This window comes from Onychomys torridus, chromosome 21 (genome assembly GCF_903995425.1).
Source record: "Onychomys torridus chromosome 21, mOncTor1.1, whole genome shotgun sequence".
In the NCBI taxonomy this organism is placed as follows: Eukaryota; Metazoa; Chordata; class Mammalia; order Rodentia; family Cricetidae; genus Onychomys; species Onychomys torridus.
Window position 1 is genome coordinate 41,442,320 of NC_050463.1, and position 27,761 is coordinate 41,470,080.

At 39.7% G+C, this 27,761-nt stretch overlaps 1 protein-coding gene across 1 annotated transcript; it reads right to left on the reverse strand.

Annotated features, from left to right (window-relative positions):
* On the reverse strand, positions 1–27,370 carry Gen1 (GEN1 Holliday junction 5' flap endonuclease). The gene is made up of 14 exons (XM_036170295.1): positions 27,164–27,370; positions 22,262–22,485; positions 20,669–20,855; positions 16,905–17,081; positions 13,526–13,636; positions 12,662–12,735; positions 10,288–10,376; positions 8,856–9,006; positions 7,699–7,735; positions 7,531–7,611; positions 6,619–6,749; positions 3,668–3,729; positions 2,141–2,284; positions 1–1,659 (listed from the first exon to the last, which is right to left on the reverse strand). Exons 2-14 carry the CDS (start codon positions 22,420–22,422, stop codon positions 326–328), a joined length of 2,739 nt encoding a protein of 912 aa, XP_036026188.1. The 5' UTR covers positions 22,423–22,485; positions 27,164–27,370; the 3' UTR covers positions 1–325.
* Between the last annotated feature and the right edge of the window lie 391 nt (positions 27,371–27,761).

The following is a 27,761-nucleotide window of genomic DNA, read 5'->3' on the forward strand; positions in this document are numbered from 1 at the left end:
AGCTAAATCCCCAAACCCAAAAATACATTATTTTAAGCTGTCATCATATTTTGTAATCAAAGTTTTAATTTTTGTCTTCCTTAGAGAACTCAGATTGGCCTGAAACTCTCCACATACCAGAGGATGACCTTGAACTCCTGATCCTCTAGACTCCATCAGCCTCCTAAGTGCTGTGAGTATAGGCATGACTCATACATGGCTGTTACCATCTTAAGTTACAATTTTGATTAAAATGGCACATAATCATGTAAATTTCCTACCAAACATAAACTAGGCAGCATTGCCTGGCTTCTGCTAATGCTGACAACACCCAAATAAATTAAACTTAAGTATTATCAAATCTACTTCCAGTGTTCTGGAATCTGAGTTTTAACCTCTGGCATAAAGGGAGAGGACTTTCCATGCAGGCAGTGGAGTCCTCATCCTTTTTACGATACTGTAGAGAAGTCTGAGTCCTTTTTGCTGGACCTGAGAACCAGTTTTCTTCACCCTCAGCTGTTGTAGAAGACTTTGAGCACAGTTTGGTTTCTTTCGTGTCTACTTTGTGATTGCTGAGTTTGCTGTGACTGCTGTTTCTGACCTGGGCTAGGCTATGCTTCTGAGAACTGTGTTTCATTTTTGGAGCAGCATACTGAGCGTTCCAGGACACTGGAGCACTTTCTTCATCTGAGGAATCTCTCTTGAGGCAAACACTATTCTTCACAAGGTTCTTAGTAGTTTTCTCATCAACTTTTAGATTATGAGGTAGAGCAGTATTTGGGGGTCCAATGTGAAGACTGGAGGTCTTTACTACTTTGTCATCAAATGAGTAAGGTATGGAAGTATTCACCGTAGAATTGTCTCGAAGGAGTTGGTCGTCTAGTACTTTCAAGCTTTTGGACTCGTTATGCAGATTTATTCCTGGAAATTCCTTTGAGAAATTTGATAAACAAACAGAACCACTGTCAGTAATACAAGAGCCTTTTACTTTTAGGGGCAAACTTTCCAGGCTAGCATTTGCTTGTACATTATACTGAGGGCATGAGGATTTTATATGTATTCGTTCCTTTAGAGGCACATCATGAAGACATAAACCAGTGACTTCAGGAAGCAGATGTTCTTCAGGACTAATCTTTTGAAGATCTCTACCCCACACTTCAGTGTTTGTGGTGCATTGTTCTGATTTGTATGACAATTGTTCTGGGGTATTTTCAAAGCCAGGAAGGATGGCTGATGATTCAAGTTCTGATTGTAAATCTTGAGACAAAGTGTGTTTTTGAACAGCTGGAGAATTACTAAAAGAAGTCGCTTCCCAGTCAATGGTACTCAACTGAAGATTAGCAATCACAGAACTATTAGGGGATGAAGAGCTGGGCTGACTACTCTCTGAATCTAGAAAATTACTGACATCTTTAGTTTGCTTTCCAGCCAAAGGTCTTGCAGAAGGCATGAAACGTTCTTGCAAATTCAAACAGGGAGCATTCTTTGAGAAAAGAAAACTACTCAACGGGGGAGAAGTAGATTCCTGTAGTAAAATAAGATCTGGAGAAATTTCCAAACTAATTTTGGGATTATGCTTGGGGAAGACTTCACATGTAGGTTTTAAAGTCATAAGTGATTGAGAACTGACTGTATTATCTGATTCTGGTAAACTGTTTCCTTTAGGCTTAACTTTCACACCTGAAAAGAAAGAAAAACATATAATAACTTGGGTTAAAAAAAAAAAAAAACTCAAGCAAAAATAAAAAAAGTACTCTAAACCAAAGAGTTAAACCATTAATTTATGTAAGGCTTTTCTCCCCCCCCCCCCCCCATCTCCACCTACTACCTAGGACATTCCTAGAAACACTATAAAGTGTTTTCCTCTGGGAAATGTCATTATTGAGTTACTTTCTGTACTGAATTCTGAAGGGTAAAGAAATGCACTTATAACACTAGGTATCTTCGCAGTAGCTGCTCTAAAGTCTCTTAGCGTTAGGGCTACAGCACACTACTACTCTGCACTTACATGTGGTCCTAGCCCTGTAGCTTTGGAAGATAGAGCAGACGAAGATACAGAAACAGCACCGTTCTCACTCTTGACTCACACCACACTGGTACACAGCACAGCCACTCTTGACTCACACCACACTGGTACACAGCACAGCCCCTCAACACTTACTCTTCTGCTTCTTCCCTTGACTTTCTAACTGTTGTTTCTGGTAGACAGCAACCACCTCAGGATAGGCTGCTTCAAACAGGGATGCTTCTTCGATGGTAAGGAGATCCAGTGCCCCAGCCTCTGTGTCTTCCACAGCATAATGTTCTAGAAGATGGAAAATACAGCAAAGCAGACAACTAAAGGTTTAACAACTCAGTTTCCCAAGTAATTACCAGGAAAACTACACTGTCCAAAATGGGCAGGTAATTCACCACAAGTCTTGCGCTACAACTGTCATATCTCTATTGTTTATTTCTGATAATCACATCCATGCACAGAATGTCTCCTGGTCAATATTACCACCTCATCACTCCTGGGGTCTGGCTCTTTTCTCCTTCCTGCCCCCTCATACATTTTGTTTTTGTTGCTGTTTTTAAACTGACTTTATTTTCTTTTCCTAGAAGAGCTGAAAGGGAGATTTTTTTTAATGTTAGAACTTTAAATTCTCTTGTTTCAGAAATAGTAGCATCAGTTGAGAACAGAAAGCTTTCTTTAGATAAATGTTAAAATTACAGATAAGGAACAGAATAAACAATTTCGTAAGACAAAGGGCTTCCTGTGTACTAGGGAAGCCACACCTCCATACCCTTAGCCCTGGTTATCAACTTCTTGAAGCTACTCGAAGCATTAGAAGGTCCACAAACAGCTGAAATGAGAAGGTCTATACGGAGGTTTACAACAAAATATACACAGGAAGGCTAAAAGCTGGGATTTGCATCTGAGAGAACCTGTGTCTTTCTGAGCCTGGGTTGCCTTACTTCTTCTTCCATCCATTTTCTTGAAAATTTCATAACTTTACTTTTCCTTAATGTTGAATAAAATGCTACAGTGTATATGTACTAATTTTTTCATTATCCATTCATTTACTTACAGACGTTTAGTCTATTTCCTTTCTAATGTGAATACAGCATCAATAAATATGTATGTGTAAGTATCTCTCTGGAAGGATAGTCCTTTGAGAATCTGCCTAAGGTTGATATAGCCAGGTCTTTAGTTTTTCTTTTCCTCCTAACTTTTTTGAGAAATCTCTACACTGATTTACACGCGGCTGTGCTAATTTGCACTCCTACCAACAGTCAATAAAGGGTTTCTCTTTTCCCACATTCTCACCAGCATTTGTTGGTATTTGCTTGCTTGAAGGTAATTCTTCTGACTGGGATTACATGGAATTTGAAGTGGTTTTAATGTGTACTGTGAAGGGAAAGACTTTAAGGAAGTGGGTTGGGGAGAGCCACTGAACACATGGTAGGAAAGCAGAAAGGGTAGTGCTGCAGGTGGGATAGCATAAACGGGGAGCTGCAGAGGGGGACTATCCTTGTGTGTGTCTGTGTGAGCCAGAAAACAACGTAAGTGTGAAAATGCCATGAGGAGACATTAGTTTGTATGTTAGCTGAAAGAAAAAAAAAAGACATATAAAGAGGATAGGGTATTGCTTTGATAGATCTGACCATCTTGTTTTGGTGAGGACTGTGTATAATGAATACATACCAGGCTTTTCCCATTCTATTTCAAGACAATGAACTCCATTTCTGATTCGAGGCTTAACAATTCTGAAAAACAAATCCATATGCTGAAGTCTAACTGTGCAAGTTATTTGTAAAGTTTATGCACTTCAATTTCCATCGATACTTATTCTATGTAAAGATATAAGGAATTACTGCCTGGACGTACCTCGGACTCAGTTGAATAATTTCACTGTGAGGTAGAGTTGAAATCATTGGATTTACTATATATATACACATACATACATATATGTGTTTTCATTATATTTATTCATTTTATTTTATTTGTGTTTTGTCTGCATGTATGAAGATGCACCAGCTCCATGAGTGATTTCCACAGAGGTCAGAAGAGGGACTGAGATGCCCTGGAACTGGACTGACAGATGGCTATGCACCACCATGTGGGTTCTGAGAATTGAGCTCAGGTCCTCTGCAAGAGTAACAAGTACTCTTAACCTCTAATCTATCTCTCTAGCCCCTCAATATTTTTTGATTATTATGTAGTATTGCTTTTTCTATGATTTCTCTTGTAAAGTCTACTTTGTTAAACTACTTTGGTATTTGCCTATTAAATCTTAAATCTTTGTTTCTGAATTATATACTACTTTATATTTTCTTATGAAAATTTTTATCTCCATTTACCCAATGTAATATGCATTTTAATAGATAAATTTAACCCACTTACATTTATTATGACTAGTGAGAGTTGGATTCATTCGTAAATTTTACATTTTGTTAACAATTTTTTTCTTTGTACTTCCTCCTTCCTATATACCCTTGGTTTAATAGTTTTCTTTCTTTGTTGTTTTTTTTTTCCCCCTGAGACAGGGTTTCTCTGTGTAGTTTTGGTGCCTGTCCTGGATCTCACTCTACAGACTATGCTGGCCTTGAACTCACAGAGATCCACCTGGCTCTGCCTCTTGAGTGCTGGGATTAAAGGCATGCGCCACCACCGCCTAGTTGATAGTTTTATTTCTTATTTTAACTGTAATTGTTTGTCAGACATTGTATTTCTTTTGTTGTTGTTGTTTACAGTGCTATTTATTTTTCTTCTAACATAAATTCTTATTCATTCTTTGATAATTTCATACATGTATACAATGTGTTTAGGCCATATTAACCCCCTTCCCTATTCCACTTTGAACTCCTTCTATATCCTCCACCATTTGCTCTTCCCAACTTCACAGCTTCTTTTCATAGTGTCCAGTCCCTGCCCTCTCTATGTGCAAGTGTGGACTGTCCACTGGAGCATGGACAGTCTGGTCGGGGGCACTTCTCTGAAGAGAACTGACTCCTCTACCCCAGAAACTATCAATTGCCAGAGCTCCCTAGCTAGGAGCAGAACTCACGAGTCCTTCTCTCACCTGCACTGGAATTCTGACTGCTTGATCTTGTGTAGGTCTTGTGTGGCTAACCATATCCACTGAGTGTAATGGCTCTTACCTGTCCAGAAGTCAACCTTCCTCAACCCATTTCTTAGCTTCTTTCTGTCTTCTCCTTCACAATGTTCCCTGAGCTCTGTGTGTGTGTGTGTGTGTGTGTGTGTGTGTGTGTGTGTGTGTTGGAGAGATGATATAAATCTTATTTAGGAATGTGCACTCCAACATCACTCATTTTCTGTACTCTGTAGCTGCAGGTCTATGTTAATTCCTATCTGCTGCAGAATTCAGCTTCTCTGATGAGGGTTGATACTACAGATAATGTATTTCTGGTAGAAAAACACATCAATTCACAAATATAAATAATACTCTCAAAATACATATCTAAAGATTTAAGACTAAAGATTTTGGAATACAATCCAAAATGAAGCTTTAGTTTATCATTTATTAATCATTAAAATTGTGTGAGTATAATTACTCAGGTGAATAATTTCACCCAGTTCATTAAATCATTGACAATGTTTAGTCCACATCTTCCTCCGGCTTCACTTTGCTTCTTGATATATATAATAGTTCTTTGTGGGTATGTGTGTTTGCTTGTTTGGAGACAAGGTCTCACTATTTAGCCCTGGTAGGCCTTACCTCACAGAGATCTGCTTCCCTTGGCCTTCAGTGCTGGGATTAAAGGACTGTGCTACTTGGCTTGGCTTAATAATGCTTTTAAGGTGAGTCTTGTGTGGTAAAATCTCTTAGTCTTCAAGTGCATGAAAGAGACTTTTGTGTGAACAATGTCTAATCTTCAGTGTTGCCCGTGATTTTTACTTTAAAATACTACTCCATCACTTTCTATTTTTCTTCTGGTTCACTGAAATAGTTCTTGGTTAAGCTTGGTTCTTTTTATATTTTCTGTTTATTTTTGTACTATCTAAGCAGAAAAGTTGAAAGTATGTTGTTAACCTGAATTTACTATGTTTTCTTGAATTTGAGGCTTGAATATGCTTTTAATTTTTAGGTTTTCCTCCATTTTGGGAAACAGCTGTTATACGCATGGCAGAAAGACTAACACTTCCAGTCGGCAAATATTGAGGTAGAAACAGTCTTCATCACAAAATTCTTTTTTCTAATAGTTTTAAAAAAATCATTTTTGCTGGGCGGTGGTGGTGCACGCCTTTAATCCCAGCACTTGGGAGGCAGAGGCAGGTGGAGCTCTGAGTTCGAGGCCAGCCTGGGCTACCAAGTGAGTTCCAGGAAAGGCGCAAAGCTACACAGGGAAACCCTGTCTTGAAAAAACCAAAACAAACAAAAAATTATCTTTTAGATTTATTTAACTTACATGTACAAGTGTTTTGCCCACATGTATGTGTGTGTACCACAAGCACGCACGGTGCCTTATAGAAGTCAGAAGAAGGCATCATATTCCCAGAACTGAGGTCACAGATGGTTGTGAGCGACCAGATGGCTGCTGGAAAGTGAACTCAGGCCTGCCAGAGCAACAACTGCTCTTAACTGCTGAGCCGCCTCTCCAGCCCCAACCACACAATCCCTTCAACTACATTACCTAATTGGCTGTAGTTGACTAGAGCTCTTTCTCCCAAGTTTTCTTTCTGTCATGTCATAGCGGGTCAAAAGCATCAACAATTTCTCACATGCATAGTGATTGGGCCACTCCATTTTTTGAATGGTAAATCTCTATAAATACAGTGAAATAAATATTAAAACTTTTCAGATAAGAAATGCTCTCAGACAACATTATCTTTTCTTTAACAGTAATGCTAAAGTAATATTAATGAGACTATTCTGTGCAAAAATGAGCTCCCTAAGGACAAAGTGTCAAAGAACGACGTGGCTGGGAGGGCTCTGTTCGGAATGCCAGCTTATGTCTGAGATGGCAGGCTAAGTGCCTTGACCTCTCTTAGGCCTTTTCTCCACCTTTAAACTCTGAGAATGTAACCCTGTTGACATTGTTGTGTAGATTAAGTGGGAAGACATTTAATTCATTACGTATAATAGCTGTTCACCAGGTAGAGTGCAACTAGATTTACTCAGCCATCCTTTCTCCCTAATTACAACACCAGGGGTTAAAATAATCTCATTTCATACTCCTGGTGATTTTATGAGGTGGTAATATTATTTCTAGTTTAAGGGTATTTCATATTGAGGGTCATGGTATATTTGACCATAGCACCCCTTGTCCCAAGCCCTTCTTTCCAGACACAGTCCTGGATTCAATGTGTCTACACATGGTGACTGAGAATCTTCTGAGAAGCATCCTGTCTTTGCCTTATGGTCTGGGAAGCACGGATCTTGCATAGCCAAGAAGTAAAGTTTATAAATGAATGCTGAATAACACAGGGATAGTCACTAGTGATCTGTTTAGTTTTGAAGTCTCCTCTCATACACTGAAGCTAATATCCTTCTGATCTTCCTCATATCTACCATTACTATTAAGTAAGAATTTATTCTCAGATACCTGAAACAATAATAAATCAGGTCTTTGGTACCTGATGGGTTTCAACATTTTATCCTTATTCAAAAGGAATTCTTGGATGACCTAAGTATAAAAAAACCAAAAACAGGAATCAGGACTTTAAAACTCTAACAATTTTAAAAAATAAATAGATAATTGGATTATTATTACCTCATGGAATGGAAATCCTTTGCAACTGCAAGCTTTCCTAGAGATAAATTATACATATTATCAATACAATCAGATTAGACAGACTGAAATCTCATCCAATTTCATTTTATAACAAATATCCACATACAGTATCTTTTAAGCCTTTCTCTGAAAAACTCCTACCTTCTCAGATAAAATTTTATTTTGACTTTTTTGTAATAACTATTTATATGTGGGTGGATTTGTGCGGGCACTTATGCCCGAGTCATGAGCCCCCCAGAGATCACTAGGAGTCTGAGTTTGCATGCAAAAGCAAAGAGCCTTTATTGCAAGCTTAAGCTCGGGCTTCCCATCCATTCCGACACAGTGGTTGAATCAGGGAGAGCGTTGAGCTCAGTATAGCAGGATTTTTAAGGAGGAAAGGATGGGGGTGGGTGGGGAGTGGGTAGGGGAATTCCAGATTCAGATGGGGGCTGACTCCTGATTGGGCAGGAGTGAGTTAATAGAAGTCTTGTCAAACAGGGATTGGTATTGGTGTTGCTGCAAGATAACTGTCAACTTATATGATGTAAGCGGTCCTTTATGTTCTGGAGCATTTAGTACTTGTCTCAATTCCAACTGGTCCCCCACAGGGTACAGTTTGTGGCTTTTCCTGGTTATTGTAGTGGTGAGGTCTAGTCCCAGTATTGTTAATCTGCAGCCTGTCATGCTGCACTAATGTTAAGTTAGACCTCTTCAAACAGCATGTGTGAGGTCAGAGGATAGCTTGTTGAAGTAGGTTCTCTCCTCTACACGTGTTCTGATGACTACACTCAGGTCACTAGGCTCGGCAGCAAGAACCTTTACCTGCTAAACCATTTTGTCAGCTCCTTAGATGGATGCTTTTTTTTTTCCTTTCGTTTTCTTGAGACAGAGTCTCACTATGTAACTCTGGCTGGCCTGGAGCTTGCTATGTAGACCAGGCAGGCTGGCTTCTCTGCCTCCCAAGTGCTAGGAATAAATGGGATTAAAGGCGTGTGCCACTATGATTGGACCAGATGGATGAAATTTGCTTTAACAGAAACAAAAACACAGTATGTGAGGCATGTGGGGGGTAGGTTATTATTGGGGAAGTAAATCAACCTCAGGTATCTATATAGGTCATAGAAAAAAACATTAAGTGACTAAAAACAACTTACTTTTTAATATTGTTTTCTACTTCATTTAGTTGCCTATTATGGTCTGTCTGGTGCCATTCACAAGGACAGCGGTATTCATAATCATGCGGTTCACAGTATCTATCACTTTTACATAATGTGCATCCATTACGTTCATGATCCTTAGGTGAACCTTTGTGGAGACACAAAGAGGTGTGATTTTTATTGCTTTGCAGAATTAGCTTCAATATGTACCTTTTTTCTCCCATTACCCAAAATTCCAGAATTAATATTGTCTAGTACAGTTGGTTTCAATACACTTAGGTTGAAAGAATAATGTGCAACAAAGTGGTTAGGACAAATTATAACTTTCGATCATGACACTGCTCACAAAGTACTCATTTATTTGAAGCATTAATTAATTTATGTCCAATAATGAAAAACCTTTTTGGTTTATATAGTAGCTACAAGATAGGAAAGTAAGATGTAATTAATAGTAGATTTCCTAATATAATAATTAATGAAATGGTTTCTTCACTGAGCATATGAGTCCTCTGGCAGTGTGCACTTCTCAGTTACTGAGAGCTGTCTTAGACTATGCTTAGACAAGCAAGACTATCACTGCAGCACAGGTGTGGGTGGGGCCTCGTTCCTTTGATAGGAAACGCACTCAGTGACACTTTTCTGGTTGTGTGTGGTTGTTTTTTGTTGTTGTTGTTTGAGTCAGGGTCTCATGGAGCCCAGGGTGGCCTCAAATGCCTTATGTAATTGAAGATGGCCTTGAACTCTTGATCCCACTGTCTCCATCTCCCAAGTACTGAATTACAAGTGGGTACCACACTCAGCTCATGTTCAATGTTTTCTTTTTCAACTAAGACTAATGAAGATCCAACCTATTTTCAACAAGAATGAACTTGCACTGGAAACTAGTTTTAAGTCATTATTTATAGAGCCAGTAAAATTAGTTTGATAATTAAGCATATAAACATAAAACATTGATTAAAAAATAAATGGTTTGTGCTGGGCGGTGGTGGCACACGCCTTTAATCCCAGCACTCGGGAGGCAAAGCCAGGTGGATCTCTGTGAGTTCGAGGCCAGCCAGATCTACAGAGCAAGATCCAGGAAAGGCACAAAGCTACTCAGAGAAACCCTGTCTCAAAAAACCAAAAATAAATAAATAAATGGTTTTAGTTCCATTTTCCTTTAAGACTTATATTTTGTCATAAAAATAGATTCATGTATCAAAACATGACAATACTAAAATCTAGATAATTTGGTAACAGAGTATGAGATTTTAATCATTCCATATTGCTACCACGTGATTTCATTTGTCAAACGTCTGTGTAACTCAGCCTCTGACTCTAAGGTATTTCCAAGCAGGGTTTTGATAAAGGATAAGAACATATGAGGAGCAGGACTGTAAATGCGTGCTCAGGCTCCAATACTCTGGGGGAGTTTCCTATGCCTGCTTACCTGGATGGGAACACACAGAGCAGTGAGCCACTTTTTTAGCTGCTGGTTGTGGAATAGAGGAGCAAGGTTCTTCAATCCACTGGTTAAACCTTTATTAGAAAATGGTTTAAAAAAAAAACAACATAAAAAATTGAGGTCATAAAAATACATTCTTAAATGTCAGTTTATCCTATTCCCTTTAATCTGTCAAATTATTTTCTCTTTTCTGGTTATAAAGCCAGCTGCCTGGCTTGGAAAAATGCTTCGTTTTCTGGTCCCAGGTAGAGAAGAATTGCAAAGAGGCAGAGTGTGCATATGTGTACGTCTGTATAGATGTATATCTAACCACAGCCATTCAGCCCTTTTTTTCTTTTTGATGAGTTTGCTTAGGGAGCAATATATGGGGAGAGTAATTTGTAAATGCCCTTTCCCATATCTTTTCTGTGTGCCAGAGTATAAGACAAGCAAAATTATATGCATGATCATTATTTTTAATCAGAAATAAGGGTAAAGAGTAATGTGTATATTCAAATAAATGTTAAGTTTTTAGATAAAACTTTAAAAATGTGGATGATTTAAAATGTTAATTGTTTTATATTTTTTTCTTAATCTGTTGTATACAAATGGCAACCATTCTTTTTGTAATGGAAGGTTTTAAGAAACATGTATGTAACTGTTAAGAATTTGAGTAATATGGGGCTGGAGAGATGGCTCAGAGGTTAAGAGCACCAACTGCTCTTCCAGAGGTCCTGAGTTCAATTCCCAGCAACCACATGGTGGCTCACAACCATCTGTAATGAGATCTGGCGCCCTCTTCTGTGTACATAATAAATAAATCTTAAAAAAAAAAAAAAAAAGAATTTGAGTAATAAAATGTGTTTTTGCCTAAAGTTTCAGGTTCACACAATACCATCAAGAACATCTAGATACTACTCATCAAACTTTGAGTTCACAGGGGAATGTGTAATACTGAGGTAATTAATCAACTGTTGAAAATTTTGACTCATTTACTGTCAAGAATAACTATAAAGTATACTAAAAATCCACATTAATAGCTTCTGGATAAATCACAGAGCTTCAAAGATTAAAAAAATAAGGAAAAATAATATAAATTATTAAAATTAGAATTGATAATTATTTTTAAAAATCTGATCATTTTCAAGTGTATAGACCATGTTTAAATGTTGCCAAAAAAAATACATATTCGCTGACACTATTTCAATGAGAGTCACTTAGAGTTAGATAAGTACCATAATTACTTGTGTTTCATTCTTTATTTTATTGTAAAGACAATTCTGAGACAACTCCTTTATTCATTCCCATGCCAAATTAAACCATGTCTTCCCTGTTTTGGCACAATAATCACAGAGGTCCACCAGGAACTTACTGAAGACTTAGGTCTACCAACAGCTTTATAGCTAAAAGAGAAGCACTGTAAGAAAGGGTAGAGTGATTTTTCAGTCACGACTTCATTTCTGTCACCCTTAGAGCTTCTTTTGAGGCACATACCATCTCAGACATACTGAGGCTTGGTCAAGACTATGTTTAGCCTCTCAGCTCTCTTTTCTTTCTTATTTTGTATCTTATTGTCATTAATCTTAATTTTTATAAACTATTGCTTACATCAAGCACATATAATTGACAAGCTTTTAAGAGAATAAGTAGTTTGTAAATTTCAATATAATCTATATCTTAATTGGATCCTCAACTTGTACAGCTCAAATTAGAATTAATATACGACTAAATATATAACAGCAAGACAAAGAACAAAGTCAAAGTTTTTGCTATTAAGTTTTACTTATTGTATTGTGTGTATACATGACTATGCAGTGTGTGTGGGTGTGTGTGCATGCGTGTGAGCTCAGGTGACATGTATGTGGCACAGTGCACATGTGTCAGTCAGAGGACAGCTTTTTTTGTGTCAATTCTCTCCTTCCATCATGGTTTCTAGCAATCAAATGAACTCAGGTGGTCAGGCTTGTACTGTGAGTCCTGTTACATGCTGAGCCATGTAGTGGGCCCAAAGTAAAAGTCCTTTATCCAATGTTACTTACTAAATATTTTCTACACATTATATAGTACTTATAGGATATATAATATCAAAGCATCAAATACAAACTTATTTCAATGTTATGTTCATCTTGACAGATACTAACAATCTAAGACAGCCTATAGAAAAATGCCCACGGCTATAAGTCACTACATTTGACATTGTACTATGTGTATTGAAACAAAAATACATTCTTCATAGTATGCTTTGAACATATATTCATTTCCTTCCTTTGGAAGAGTTCAAGATAAGTAAGAGTTAATTACTGAAAAGGAAAACACAGAGTAGTTCAGAGTCCAGCAAGAGTAAGTGTCCAGCATGGAGGAAAAAGCAACACTTAGTTACCTCTGAAGCAAACTTTGACCTTTTAAAATCCGCACAAGTTTTAATGCTTGCTCTTTTCCAACTCCAGGCACTCCCTTTCATAAAGTGGAAACAAAATGTTAATCTGGAATGATGGGGACACATATAAAGAGGTATAATAGCGATCAAGTGCATTTTTATGTAGCATATTTAAGAAAAGGTTGTCCTCGTAATTCTTATCACTCTATGAAGAAAATCTAATCCAATGCTGAGAGGCAGGGAGGTCTGGACAGCTTACCTCAGTAATGCCGCTGCTCAGCAGCAGCGACATTGCACACGTGTGCAGCTAGACAGCTTTGATGAATATAGAAAGCTAAAAAATAGACGAGGCCATAATAGAGACTAGCATTGCTATAAAACAGGAGGAGCCCTGAACCTTCTCTGATAGGCTGGTCAAGCACGCATGTCAAGCTCCTGATGCTGAGGCTGTGGGACCACTTACAGAACTCGCTTTTGTACATTTGTTGTCACAAGGTAGTTTCTTAAGATTATGAGTTGCTGATTTCTTTAGATTTACTTACTCATTATTTCATGTGTGAGTGCATGATGTGTGTGAGCACATGTGCCATGGCACTTGTGGAAGGTCAGAGGACAGTTCTGTGGACTTGGTTTTCTTCCTTTCATCGTTACGTGCATCCCAGGCATGGACCTTAGGATGTCAGGCCTACATAGCCGTACTTTCACCAGTGAATCATCTCATCAGTCCTGCTGATTATCTATGTTAGTGAATGGACTATAGATACATTTCAATAATTCATAGTTCTATATCCATACAATGTACACACATACACACAAACCATGTGAAGCATCAAAGACACTGAGAAAGACATGATGAGCTCAGCTTGCCTTTGGAAGATAATCACACCCAAGAAGTACCGCCAGTCCAACCAGGGCATCGCGATCCAAGCCTAGCTTACTCTTGATAGATGATACTGTGTAACAGTCAACATGTGGATCCTAAAGAGAGCACAGAGGTTTCATCTTCAAAGTGTTTTATGTTAAACAGTAGAAAGAATGAGTTGTCATTTAAAGTCTTTTTCTAAAAACTTGAACAAGAAAATCATTCTAACCACAACAATATCTACAGAACGTGACATTTCAATAGATGAATAAAGTGATACTGAAATTTTTTCCTTATTGGCTGTCTTTCAAAGTACCAGAAGGTGCTGTGCCTGCTGCTGTGGGGAAGGAAAAGTCATCAACAATCTAACTCAGCTGTGAACCCTGTGAGCTAAAATAATGACCAGCATGGCAAGATTTGCCCCTGGGTTCAATTGTGGAATGATGGTCATAGGTTATGACTGTAAAAAAACTGCTTTGATTGGATTTAAGGACCACTCTACAAGAGGCAACGCATGCTTTGAACTGAATATCTGGCCAAGAACCCATGGTTGGGGAGCTCATAGGCCCCAGGGGTGAACCTACTACTATTATTTTGCTAAATAGACATAGCATCAAACTGCCCTCTAAATTTGCATCTCTATACCCATAGATTACAGTTCTCAGATGTCATTAGAGAAGCAGTGGGTGTTATGTGCAGAGACTAAGCATATGGACAGTATTCAGACATGCACATCACGTTTCCTTTCCGCAGGGCTCAGGGATCATGGTGGAAGAGTGGGCAGAAAGATTGTAAAGCTAGAGGCTGGGAGGACAGGAGCGTACAAAGAGTGACTTCTGGACATGACAGAACCACTGCATTCATGAACTCACAGCAGCTGTGTGTGCCTGCCAAAGACCAAGGCAGTCAAGATTTCAGCACTGAGCAGGAAGAGGATTAGGAGCCCCCCATCCCTAGCTGAGGAACTGTTGACAGTTGATGGTTTCTATGGGTGGAGAGGCAATTTTCTTTAAGGGGTTAACTCTAGTGGATTGCCCACGCTGTAAGCAGATAACCTCATACCCAATAGTATGTGGGCAAATTGGAACCATAGGCTATTAAAAAATAATAAGATAAAACAAAGAAAGTGAATTTGGGAGGGTGTGCTGGATTTTTGTTGTTTTGTTTTTGTTTTTTGTCAACAACACAAGCTAGAGGCATCTAGAAAGAGGGGTTCTCAATTGAGAGATATTTCCCTAAGGTTAGTATGTAGGCAGTCATTGGGGACACTTTCTTGATTAATGATTGATGTTGGAGGACCCGGCCCACTGTGGGTAGTGTCATCCCTGTGCAAGTGTTTCTGGATTGTATCAAAAAGCAAGCAGAGCAAGCCAGAAAAGAGCATTCCTCCATGGCCTCCGCATCACTTCTTGCCTCCAAATTTCTGTATTGCCTTCCTTCAGTGATGACAGTGACCTGGAATTGTAAATCAATGAACCCTTTCCTCCCCAGTCGCTTTCGGTTGTGTTATTTATCACAGCAACAGAAAGCATACTGGGTGGGGGTGGGAATTAGATCTGCAAGGAGTAGGTGGGAAATATGATCGAAATACATTGAACTCATGTATAAAGTTCTCAAAAATTGCTAAAAATATTACATTTAAATTAGAAAAAACCTTCATAGTGGGCAATTTCTTTTTCTCTCTATTGTTTTTGGTGTCTAAAAAGTACAATGTAGGGTATATACTGTAGAAAATAAACATTCACTATAATTGTATTACTTAATTATTATATCTTAGTATACATTCTTCTAAAAATAACCCTTTTCTCTGACATTCACTATATATATATTTACTATTAATAATTTTTTTTTTTTTTGAGACAGAGTTTATCTGTGTAACAGCCCTGGCTGCCCTGGAACTCATTCTGTAGACCACACTGGCCTCGGACTCACTGAGATCCACCTGCCTCTCTCTCCCTAGTGTTGGGATTAAAGGTGGGCACTACCACCTGGCTATTAACTTTATTTTTAATAAAGGTAGAGTTATATTAAAATACTGTTTTGCAACATTTCCCCCAGTAATATGCCTGGGTATCTTTTTTATGTCAGTAGCACATCTCCCCCAACAGGGTTTCACTGAATTTGCTATGTAAACTAGGCTGATCTGGAGCTCACAGAGATCCTCCTGCCCTGTATGTATCCACTGTGCTGGGATTAAAGGTGTGCACCATCAGCTCTAAGACACACTTTTACATGACTGCTTAGTATTGCACTACACCAACTCTGTGACAGCACGTCTTATGGGAACCTACTAGTGTTTGGGGAGCAATGGCATGAAGCTTAGCCTTGCTTGTCCTAATACACCAAATGCTGAGGTGGAGACTACCTAGTCTCCTTCTCCCTGATTGCTGCAATAAAAATGCTAATTGGCAAGAATTCCCAGCTAGGACTCATAACTGGGAAACATTTAAACATTCTACAAGCGTTTGGTTTGCTAATTTTCATAGTTATTAACACCATAACAAAGAATTTCCTGTCTTCTATCCCTCTCTTTGTATACTTGGAGGTGTTTTGAGTATTAAATACCAAAACTAGAAGTTCTGGGACAAAACAATGCATTCACACATAATTCTGTGCTACATTAGTGAGAAATTCACATTTTGAAGAGAATAAACTATTTGGCAATGCTTTAATTAAAAAAACTAATTACCTCATTCATTGGTACGGGTATGTGTATGCCGTGGGTGTGGATGCCGTGGTGTGTGAGTGGAACACAAAGAACAACTTGTGGGAGTTTCTTCTTCCACCATGTGGGTTCTGGGACTCAAACTCCAGTGAAAAGCCTTTATCCACTGAGCCACTCTGCTGAATCAGGATGCTTTTTAAAACTGTTTTTTAATTTACTTTTTAATAGATAATCAGCTTTATTATCGCCATTACCTCTAAATCCTTATTTACAGGGTTGGAGAGAAGGCTTAGTGGTTACTCATACTATTCTTGAAGAACATCTGAGTTTCATTCCACGTACCCATGTCAGATGTCTCACTGATGCCTGTAACTCCAGCTTCAGGTGGATTCAATGCTTATACTCATAAGTGCACATACTCCCCACCCCATACATATAAATTATTAAAAAAATTTAAATCTAAACACTCATACATACACACACACACACACACACACACACACACACACACACACACACACGCTTATGGTGAAAACTTTCATATTGTTTTCTAGCTCATTTAAACATATAGCAATGATATTTTTAATTAGTAAACATTTTATGTAGCAGTAACCATTTTCCAGGCATCAAGGAAGCATTTTTCACATATTATTTCAGTCTTGCTCTTTAAAAATGTACTATATAAACAGAGACCAAGAGAGAAAGAGAAGAAGAAGTACCTTTGTGTTCATAGTGAAATTCTTGTAAACAGTCTGGGCTCCATACAGGAAAGCATCACCATCATTGGTGAGGCAGCCATCCACATGGCCTGTGACATTAAGGTAAGCACACATGGCTTCAGCTTCCCCAGCAGCCTGGACCCAGGGGATTCCTAGGCACTCGAGCATTTCTAGGCACTGAAACAAAGAGTAGGTGCAAGACATTGAATTTTCCAGTTTCACATTACTTCTGCATTCAAAATATTAGTAGTCTTGGGTATTTAAAAAAATATGGTATTGAAGAAACACTTGGAAATTTGGACACTGTGTAATTGATGGCATTAAGAAAGGATCGTTCACCTTTTAGGTGAGATACTTAAAATAACAATTTGGTTATGCCCATTTCAGTTTTAAAGTGTTCTCTTGCAGAAAGCAACCCTAAAATATTGAGACTTCTATAGTACTATGGCTGGGGTTTACACAGTATGTTCTAAGAGGGAGTGAACATTCCTTCTTGCAGGGAAGTTCAACAAGCTCAGATCAGCAAATAAACACCTCTGAGGGTTCAGGAAATCCCTGACCTGACCACTGACACTAGGCCCGTCCCTTTCAAGCACAAGTAAGTAGTAAAGACTATTGAGCAACCTTCTTAGATCAGTCAAGATACTCAAAAGTGACAGGGAGATGGGAAACAGACAGACACACAGAGACAGAGAGCTGGGCTACCTGGAAGAAGCAGACCCCGTTGAACCACCTCAAGGACACTCAGAAACTGAGCCACCTGGAGAGGACACTCTCGCACCTCCTGAACCACAGCAGGCTGAGCAGTGCACTCTGGGTTCCAGCTTTCATGAGCTGGTGCCTATGTGGGACGGAGCTTTGGTGACACAGTTGTTCCTGCTCCTCTAAGTGACCCCGTACTCATATTCCTGCAAGTATCCCAGTAAAGGTCTGGTTCACCAAGCTGGATTCTGGTGGTATGCTTATTGTCATAGTCCCTACCTGGTAGCAGTTCCCAAGCAAGAGTGTCATACGACAGTATGAAAACTCTCACAAGGCTGCGGTGTTGGTCTCTCCTAGGAAATCAGATACCTGTGCAAGGTGATGTTATCTTTTCACAACACATAAATAACCCACTGTGAGTTTTCTTTGGTTATAACTTTGACCTCGTGAGCAGCCTGCCATTTACCCACACGAACTACAGCAGTTCACGTTCCTTGCCATTTATGGTTCTTTCTGAATTGAGGAATGCTGAATATGGAGACGAGAGGCTCTGCAATGCACTTTCGACAGACTGACAGAAATAGCACCTCTTACCCAGAATCTTGAATCATTTGCTGCCAGATGTAGCCTGAGGGCAACAGTCGCAAGTCTCCGGTGCAGTGACTAGGGGAAAACATTTTTGCAACAAGCATGTCTTCTCTTTTTACCCTAGTTAGGGATGAGCTTTCCACACTAAGCAAGGTTATTTCAGCTAGTGTGCTGTTTACATTCACAACTCCTTCCTTTCAGAACAGCAGCACACAAGTTATGATATGGCTGGTTGCAATTTTCTTCTACTTCTGTTGGATGGGTTTGGTGTGGAAGGAGGACTAATTTGTATTTTCTGACCTACTGGGAGTGCAGAAATATGAAAATGGGTGCTAGGTAAGCAACACTGAATGGACACAAAATGCCTATAGGCACCATAGTGATTGTGGTACAGAAGCAGGAATAGAGCAATTCCCTTAAAAAGGCACAAATAAAGATACGGCCTTATTAATGTTCTAAGGATGAGACCCGCAGATATTTCCAGGAACTAATTTTACAGGAAACTGTTAGACCCCAGTACAGGTGTTTACTTCAACTACTAAGTCATTAAATTTGACTACTCAGAAATCAGAAATTATTTAAAACACTAAGATCCGAAAATGGCAGTTCAACAATCATTATCTTATGCACTGTCTTCTAAAATACATCATCATATTAAATACCCAACTTTCATAATTTTTTTTTTTGGTTTTTTCGAGACAGAGTTTCTCTGTGTAGCTTTGTGCCTTTCCTGGATCTCGCTCTGTAGACCAGGCTGGCCTCGAACTCACAAAGATCCGCCTGCCTCTGCCTCCCGAGTGCTGGGATTAAAGGCGTGTGCCACCACCGCCTGGCTTGATTTTTAAACACAAGGTTTCACTATGTAGCCCTGGTTAGCCTTAAACTTGTAGACATCCTCCTGCCTCCCAAGTGCTAGGATTAACCATGATTGGGTTATATTAAATATTTTTGCTTCTGTGTAAGAAGACATCCAGAGTTCTTTTGTGAGCATCAAAATTGCTCTCACACCTGTACTGGGAGGAAAGTATTTCCAGGAGCTTTAAAGAAAAAAAATCATTCTAGAACTTTAATTTGTCAATTCTATTTTGAATAATTTTATTTAAAATCTCAAATGGTAAGAAAAAGTTACACAGAGAGAAAGTTCAGAATTTTATGTATAAAGGAGAAAAGTTAAAATGTGACAATATTTTAGAATAAGAATAATTCACAGCCCCATACATGCTATACAAACACTCTAAGTTATAATTTTGAACAGAAAGCAACAACAGGGAACCATGTCTATGATGTGCTAAGTGAAACACCAACAATAAAAGTATTTATACACTACAACTCCTTAAAAATATACCAGGAAGTTGGCTATGAAAGTGTCTCCTAGAAATGGCAGCATAAACCAGACTAGAACACTGACAATATCAATAGACAAGTTAACTCAAAAGCGGGGGCCCTCATGAGTCCCACGCCTAGACAAAGAATTATAGGCAACTAATGACTGACCAGAGAGGGAGAATTAGCCTCTTCCAGGGATGAGATCTCTAGTTGGCTATCTCAGACAAAGTAGTCAGTCCAAAGCTGTGTGCTCGTGTACACACACACACACCCCAATAAAGAAGAAAAAGAGGCTATCAATTTGAGAAGGGCATATGGAAGGAGTTGGAGAGAGAGGACTTGGAGGGAGAAAAGGGAGAAAGTGATATAATTACATTTTAATTAAAATAAAAAAATCTAACGTGATGAGCGAGGATCATGAATTGAGGACCACTCTAAACAATCTAGCTAGTTCTAGGGCTAATACCATAGGAAACGAAATCCCCTAAGTCCTTCTGGGTAGCCTTCAAGTGCCAGGAGTGCCTATGCATACAGCTGGGGGATAAAGCCCACCTACAGTCTTCCTTAGACTTTGCATGCTACAATACCAACTTGTAGGCAAGAGGTACTTACTGGTACAATAGTATCGTGACTGCTAAGGGGACAGACAATGATTTCTGATGAATTTGAGGTCCTTTTCATAGACGTTTCTGGTACTGTAGTTCTGGTAGAGGCCCATAACTAGAGAGGTCATTGGCATAGAACCTACTACTGTTGTTTGATTAAATGGACACGTTATCAAACTGCCTCCTATTTATGTTTATACCCTTAACCTTGATCAAAGAAGCAAACGACTTATGGCTCTCATGCATTCTAAAACCACTGGAGTTAAAAGGAAAGATAGTTCAGTTTCTACCATGGATTATTTACTGTAGACACATTTTTAAAGCATTTATAAAATCACTGCAGCGTATTACTATCCCCATTTCACTAAGAATTAAAATGCAAATAAAGTTATCTCCTAATTTCTAAATGCCCACTAGACCTTGGTCTGTTTCACTCTAACATAAACTCTGCCCCTGTAACCATTAACATAGTTAATGAGTGTGAGTTTATAAAATGTACTCTTTAATTCAAATAAGAATTACTCGTCGAATCCAAACGCTCACCTCTCGTAAGACTGACTTAAAATGTGATCTCCCTGTTTTCTGAGAGCAGGTTTTTCCAGAAGGCCCATAACGAGTCTGAGTCCTCTTGCTCATGACATCAGCTTTCAGCTTTGGTGGCTCCCCTTCCATTACAAACACCAGTTTGACATTCATTTGAATCAAATATGAAATACGAAAGAACAGGTTTCTGAAATATACAAATGAGTAATGTCTTAACCATCATATTTAATCATCATATTGATAACAAGTCCAAATAGAAGTATGAAAAAAAGGTTTGAACACTAGGCTAATACAAAAATGTTACGTATAATAGCAGTTTTAAACACATGCGTGTGTGCACACACATTCATGAGTGGTGTATTTGTGTGGGCACGAGCACACCTCTACACTTGCATGGAGGTTAAAGGACAACTTGCAGGAAGTGGTCCACTGTTCCTCCATGTGGGTTCTAAGGATCACACTCAGACTGTCAGGCCTCGCAGCAAGTCTATTTACTTACTGAACCATTTCACCGGCTATATTAAGATCTTACTTTAAGGAAAATGGGCAAGTACTTGACATTTTTAAGCATGGGTGATTTCTCACTATCCACACTGCCAACTGGTTTGGAGGGAAAGGCTACGAGCAGCTGAAGGGTGTAAAAGTGCCGTTCCAGCGGCAGAGACAGATAAGACATGAGGTTGGCACAGGCTGATATGGTGTCCCTGGACATCAAGAGAAATTTGTGAACACACAGGTATTTTGGAAGTGAGTGGATGAGAATGACTGATGGACTGGAGATGAGAGATAACAGAAGGAGATAATGGCCTCTCAGTTTCTGGCTGTTAGTACCTGAAGCATGTAGTAAAGATAGTTACGTGAGCTTGAAGCTTGGAGTAGGAGATGCATATTTAGGTCATTGCTATAAAATGGTAGATTGTAGGGCTGGAGAGATGGCTCAGAGGTTAGGAGCACTGACTGCTCTCCCAGAGGTCCTGAGTTCAATTCCCAGCAACCACATGGTGGCTCACAACCATCTGTGATGAGATCTGGTGCCCTCTTCTGTATACATAAAAAATAAATACATAAATAAATCTTTAAAAAAAATGGTAGATTGAAAATGGACGTTTCCTGTCCCAACCGCCTGGTCCCAAATAACCGATTCAGAGGTTAAATGTGAATTATAAATGCTCAGCTGATAGCTCAGGCTTGTTACCAGCTAACTCTTACACTTAACCCATATTTCTATTTATGCTTTGCCATGTGGCTTATGGCTTGTTTTACCTCATTTTTTACATGTCTTGCTTGCTTGGTGGCTGGCTAGCTGGCTGGCTGGCATCTCCCTGGACTCCATCCTGCTTCTTCCCATCATTCTTTGTTTGGCTTTCCCACATAACTTCCTGCCCAGCTACCAGTCAGTCAGCTTTTTATTAACCAATGAGAGTAATACATATTCATAGTATAGAAAAGGATTATTCCACAGCAGTAGATCAAGATGTTAAATATACCTTAAAGTCTCAAATAAAAGATAATTAAACAAAAGTAGAAACAAAGCCAGGACACCAAGACTGGCTACACAATCACTCATCTACAGTCCTAGACCCTTTACTATACCTGAGGTGGGGCTTCATGACAGTTCCCATCATTTTCTTCACTGTCTGTGCCTCGCACACCCAGAGACTCAAGTCAACGGCAATGGTTTTCCCACTAAGATCCTGCAAGTGGACATGCTGCTTTATAGGCTCCAAAATCTGCCACAAGTCATTCACTCCCATCCTGGCGATTATCTGCTGTTATCCAAAGCACACTTAGCAAGGAACATGGAAGCAGGCAAACAGCTAAAGAAACAAACAAAACAAAACCCCTCAAAATCCACGGTTAGTTTACAGAAACGTTGATGGAAAAATAGGGAGGGAAGAAAATAAAGTAGGAAATACTGGACAAATAAGGAATTACATTTTTATAAAAGGTATTGTTTTTAATTGTATGGCCATATAAGGAGTTCAGTGTGGAAAAATGAAATTCAAAGCAATATTTTAAGTCACCTGTGGTTTTACCATCCAAAGGAATTAATGTTTCCTTATATAGTACAGGACAATTTAGGAACAAGCCATCTTAAATTCCATTGTCCTGCCTGGGTATTTTGTTGGCTTTTCTTTATTAAATACCTACACCAGCTTCTCTTCCCCTTCATTGTTAATTGATACAGATACATGTTTGCAATGAAGACTAAATCTGACTACATAAATTTAACCCAGATTATTTTCTGAATAATGACCTTAATCCAGCCTAAAAACCCAAGGTAGAAGGCAAAAATATATTAAACCAAAAGGCCATTATTTATATGCAGAAACCTTATGAATAAAAATTACAGCCCTTTCTTCTAAAAGTATATTCAGAAAGTCTACTCTAACAAATTTCACACAGATGCAAAGAAAACCATTGCTGGAAAGGCTGTTGTATATAATTTTCTCAGTTTTCTGAATCTTGATTTTATAATGTGGCCAGTCCTACCACAAGTGTTATTTTGTGCACTCATTTTTGTGAAGTGCATAAATATACATGGTTACATTACTTTACAAAGAAAAACACACAGAGTGAACACAAAGTTTTAAGTAGTTAATAATAGGCCAGTGCTAATTTTACTCTACCTCAACAGATTCTACTGGCTGTAACACTGTGGCAACAGACTGAGTTAATGTGAGAAGTTGTAGCTAATCCTGGAAAGAGCAGAGGCACATACATATATTTCCTACTACATTATTATGAAGGTAAATGAGATTTGTAAAGTATTGGCCAATAGAACACATTAACACCAAATAATAATTTGAGGATGAAATTCTCTATATTTTTGCTTTTATTTGTGACTCACACTAGAGACCTGAAAAGACTCATTTTAAAAGGGGGGGGGGATAAAAACACTAACGATGTCTTAAATAATGATAAGGAATCATTTTGTGGCTACTGAAAATTACATATGAAATGTAATGCATATTTTTACATATATGTATTAATTGAAGTCACACCAACTGGAGTGAGTGTCCCCCCCCCCCCATAAAACAGGCTCACAAAAATCCTAGTGTCAGACCTTGTTGGTCAGGAGGGTCCAAGAGGTCCCCAAAACAACATAGACTATAGCCGTCACCCTTGGTGCCTCTGAGAAACCTAAAATGGATTTCTCCTAGAGTTTCTTGAATTTCCTATAAAGCCATCAAGCATTCACTAGATCAAACGAACAAACAAAACTACAAAAGGTATCGATTAGAACTACACTAAGGGATAATATTAAAAGAACTAGAAGTAGCCACAGGTATTAGAACTTTCATTTGCTTGCCTGACCTCTAACATTACTAACGCCTACCATTAGCTATCTATATTCTTTGAAGTGACTACTCAGCCTACTTGTTTCCTTCTTGCTGGACATACGTACCCACCTGTCTTCTCTGTTTCTGAGACAGGCTCTGGCTGGGGGCACGGGTCTGGGACTTGTGCTTTTAGCTCAGCTCCCAAGTATTGGAATTGTCTGGGTTTTTAAAAAAACTCTTTAATCCCGTCTTTAATCTCTAAACCTCTCCTTAAAAAACGTCTCAGTCTTAGTGTTTCCCAAGTATGCTTGCTTAAGCTTTGTTCTCCAACAGCCAAAAGTATATTTTGTGTCTACAAAATGCCTTCTTAATCTCCCATTTCTAACAACACTTCACTAATTCTGCTACATACAGTTTTAAGTCTGTAATAAGATTTCCAGCTTCTTTTTATTTCTTCCCATTTGTATACAGTTTTTCTCTCCATTACAACCTGAGTAATCACATTGAAAAAAAAAATCATTAAAATACTGTTCTCATCCATTTATGGTGGCCATTTTATAAGGAAATATAAACACTGAGTTATTGCAAAACTATGTATTGCAAGTATAACATTTATATGCACAATTACATTTACAATATGTTTATATCCACTTCTACTACTTCACACACACACACACACACACACACACACACACACACATACACACACACTTATATTTTGAGACAGGGTCTTACTATGTAGCTCTAGCTGTCCTGAACTCACTATGTAGACCAGGCTGGCCTTGAACTCACAGAGCTCTGCTTGCCTCTGTCTCCAGAGTGCTGGGATTAAAGGCATGTGCTATGTCTGGCTATTTTCAAAAAATACTATTCTAGGATTTTCTCTAATTCTACAATCTAAGTTTAAAACTCCACATTGTCTATGAAGAAGGCCCATTATAGTGTATTAAAAAGTACACACAACCTGTTTTAAGAACGCAGTTAATTCAGAATTGTTAAATTAAGCCACCATGCATTATGCTCTCGCTCTCTCTATGTGCTCTTAGTACCAGTACCACCATCTCTGAGGTGATATTACATGGCAATAGATAAAGACTCTAAAAGCCTGTGGAACTCCAAAAAGAGACCAGATGGAACAGTGTTCAAGACGTATAACTACACTAAAAGACAGTAAAGACAGTTCTTGATTAGGTCATATTCCATCCTTGAAGAAAGATTAGCATTAAGTAAAACTTAACAATACTACAGCTATTAAATCCTCTCAAACTATGTAAATTCGTGAGTCTCTATTCAAACCTCTTATAATTTTTTTTTTTTTTTTTTTTTTTTTTTTGGTTTTTCAAGACAGGGTTTCTCTGTATAGCTTTGGAGCCTGTCCTGGAACTCACTCTGTAGCCCAGGCTGTCCTCGAACTCACAGAGATTCACCTGGCTCTGCCTCCCAAGTACTGGGATTAAAGGTGTGCACAACAACAACTACCACCACCACCACCACCACCACCACCACTGCCCGGCCAAACCTCTTATAATGTAATAACTTCTGCTGTCCTCTCATGATGCAGTCAACATAAAGGTGTCTCCTAACATATTTCTAATTTTTAAGAGTTAGTTTTGTAACAAGGAAAGAGTCAACAAAGTCAGAATAAATAGCAAATAGTTTTATAACTTATAATAGCTTCAGTGGATCTTGTTTGGTGGAAAGAGCACTGAATTTGGAGTCCATAAGGCTAGGATTCCGGTTATGGATATAGTAGTGATCAACTATATAGCCTCAGAGAGACGATGAGCCTTTCTAGAAAATGAGACATATTAAATCAGATAAATGATGAGATTCTAACATCCTTTGACTCAAGATCAATTTTGATAGCAGGAATATCCAGATTATGGCTTGCTAGAAAAGGTTCTACATTAACAAAGGGCTGCAGAATCTACTTCAAGTTAAAACAGAAAACAGATCCTTTGAAGTAACCATATGGCGCCCATAAATCCATTTATGCTCCTAAAGCTTCCTTAAAAGCTATTAAGTTTCTATTGGTTAATTATAAAACTGAACGAGGTGAGAAAAACACAGACCCTTGCTAATTCCACTAATGAATCAAATGTAAAGAACATAAAAAAAGAAGTCAATAGCTTGATTTATGAAAAAACACGTCGTATTAAGACAACATTTCTGCTCTGTCAAAGCTTAAAAGAGAGACGGGAAGTGCTTAAATTACCCAATTCACATTTAGTCAACTAAGTTTTCGTATAAAGATTGGCAAACAGTATAAACTTTCATCGTGTGGGACTGTATCTGCATGGGATGTAGCATAATTTCACCAAGTCGTGCTGTTCGAAATTTCTTTCGGTTATCCTGCCATATGAATTTAATTAGATGAACATGAGACCCATATTTAATTTACGTATTAGTATTCATTAGGAATGTGCCTGGGCGCTGTAGATACGATAACTATCAGGTTGTGGATTTAAATGTCTTGGTAGAGTGAGGTTGTAGAGGGACAAAGTCATCCTTTTGATAGGACTATGGTACAGCGGGAGGCTGTTTCTCAGTTACTAACGGGGATGATTCGGTCCCACATTTCAGTCTTTGACTAAGTCACACTTTTCACTAGTCCGTGATGAAGGACACAACATACATATAGGGTCATGAAGTGAACGGTGACTTTGAACGAAGGAATTTACTTCATTAACCGGAGACCTGAGGTGGTACACCAAGGTTGGGGATGGGCAAACCGAGGCTGGGGTGACAGTGAATGCCACTCCCCCCCCCCCCACCCGACACAGGAGGGAAAGCTGTAGCACGGCGGGTTTCCTGGGCTGGGTCGGCACGCTGATGCGAAGTTGTGCAAAGACGGAGCGGATGGCTAACATCGGGTCGCGACGTGAACGGAGAAGGCCCAAGAACAACTCTGACTGCCACCGATTTAAGGCGATGTCCACCCTCTAGGGTGGAGCGGGGAGGGGGGAAAGGACCACGTGCACAGCCCCAGAGGCACACGGAAGCGGTGCCTGCGCTAAGAAAACTGTTCTTTCAATTGCAACCATTAATGCAGAGCGCTGTGCAAAAGGGCATCGGGGAAGGTCACCCGGACAGCGTCGAACCTCGGGAAGGGCCGCGGGGGAGCCTGCAGGGCGGCTGTGGACGAGCTCGCCCTCCCGCCACTGTTCCAGAAGCCTTTGCAAGCACCGGGCGGCGGTCCTGCGGGACTTACCCAGACAGCCCCTCCTCGCGGCTGTGGAGGGAACACTCCTGGTCATTTAACCAGTCTGGCCTGGAGCCTGCCAACTACCGCCGCCCTCGAGTCCCCGATCCCCTCCCATCGATGTTAAAACGGGGAGGGAAAAAAAAAAAAACAAACCAGAAAAACAAAACCAAAAAGCCTCTCGCGGCCTTCCCAAGCACTAAGCCACGGGCCTCAATTTCGAATCCAGCGCCCTTGACATGAGTCCCGCCCCTTCCGGGAAACCGTTTCCTTTCCTCCTAATCGACACCCCCTTGCCCCGCCCTCGCGGTTCCTCCCCCCCCCCCCACGCCCCCCTCTCGCCAGCGGCCCGGCGGACGCATGCGTGGTGGACCTGTTGCCAGGGCGCCGGGAGATCTTCCCACCCTCCTCCCGCTCCGTCTAGCTCGGCCGCCCAGGGGCGCGTGCCTCTCCGCTTCCTCTGCTCTTCACCTCCCCTCCCGCCCCCAGCTCCAACCTCCCGCCTGCTGAGCGCACTTCCGGTTCCCTCGGGCCCCAGCCGAGCGGCGCGAGAGGCCCGGAGCGCGCAGGCGCGGGCGGAGTCCGGGGGCGGGGAGGGGCGGGGCGC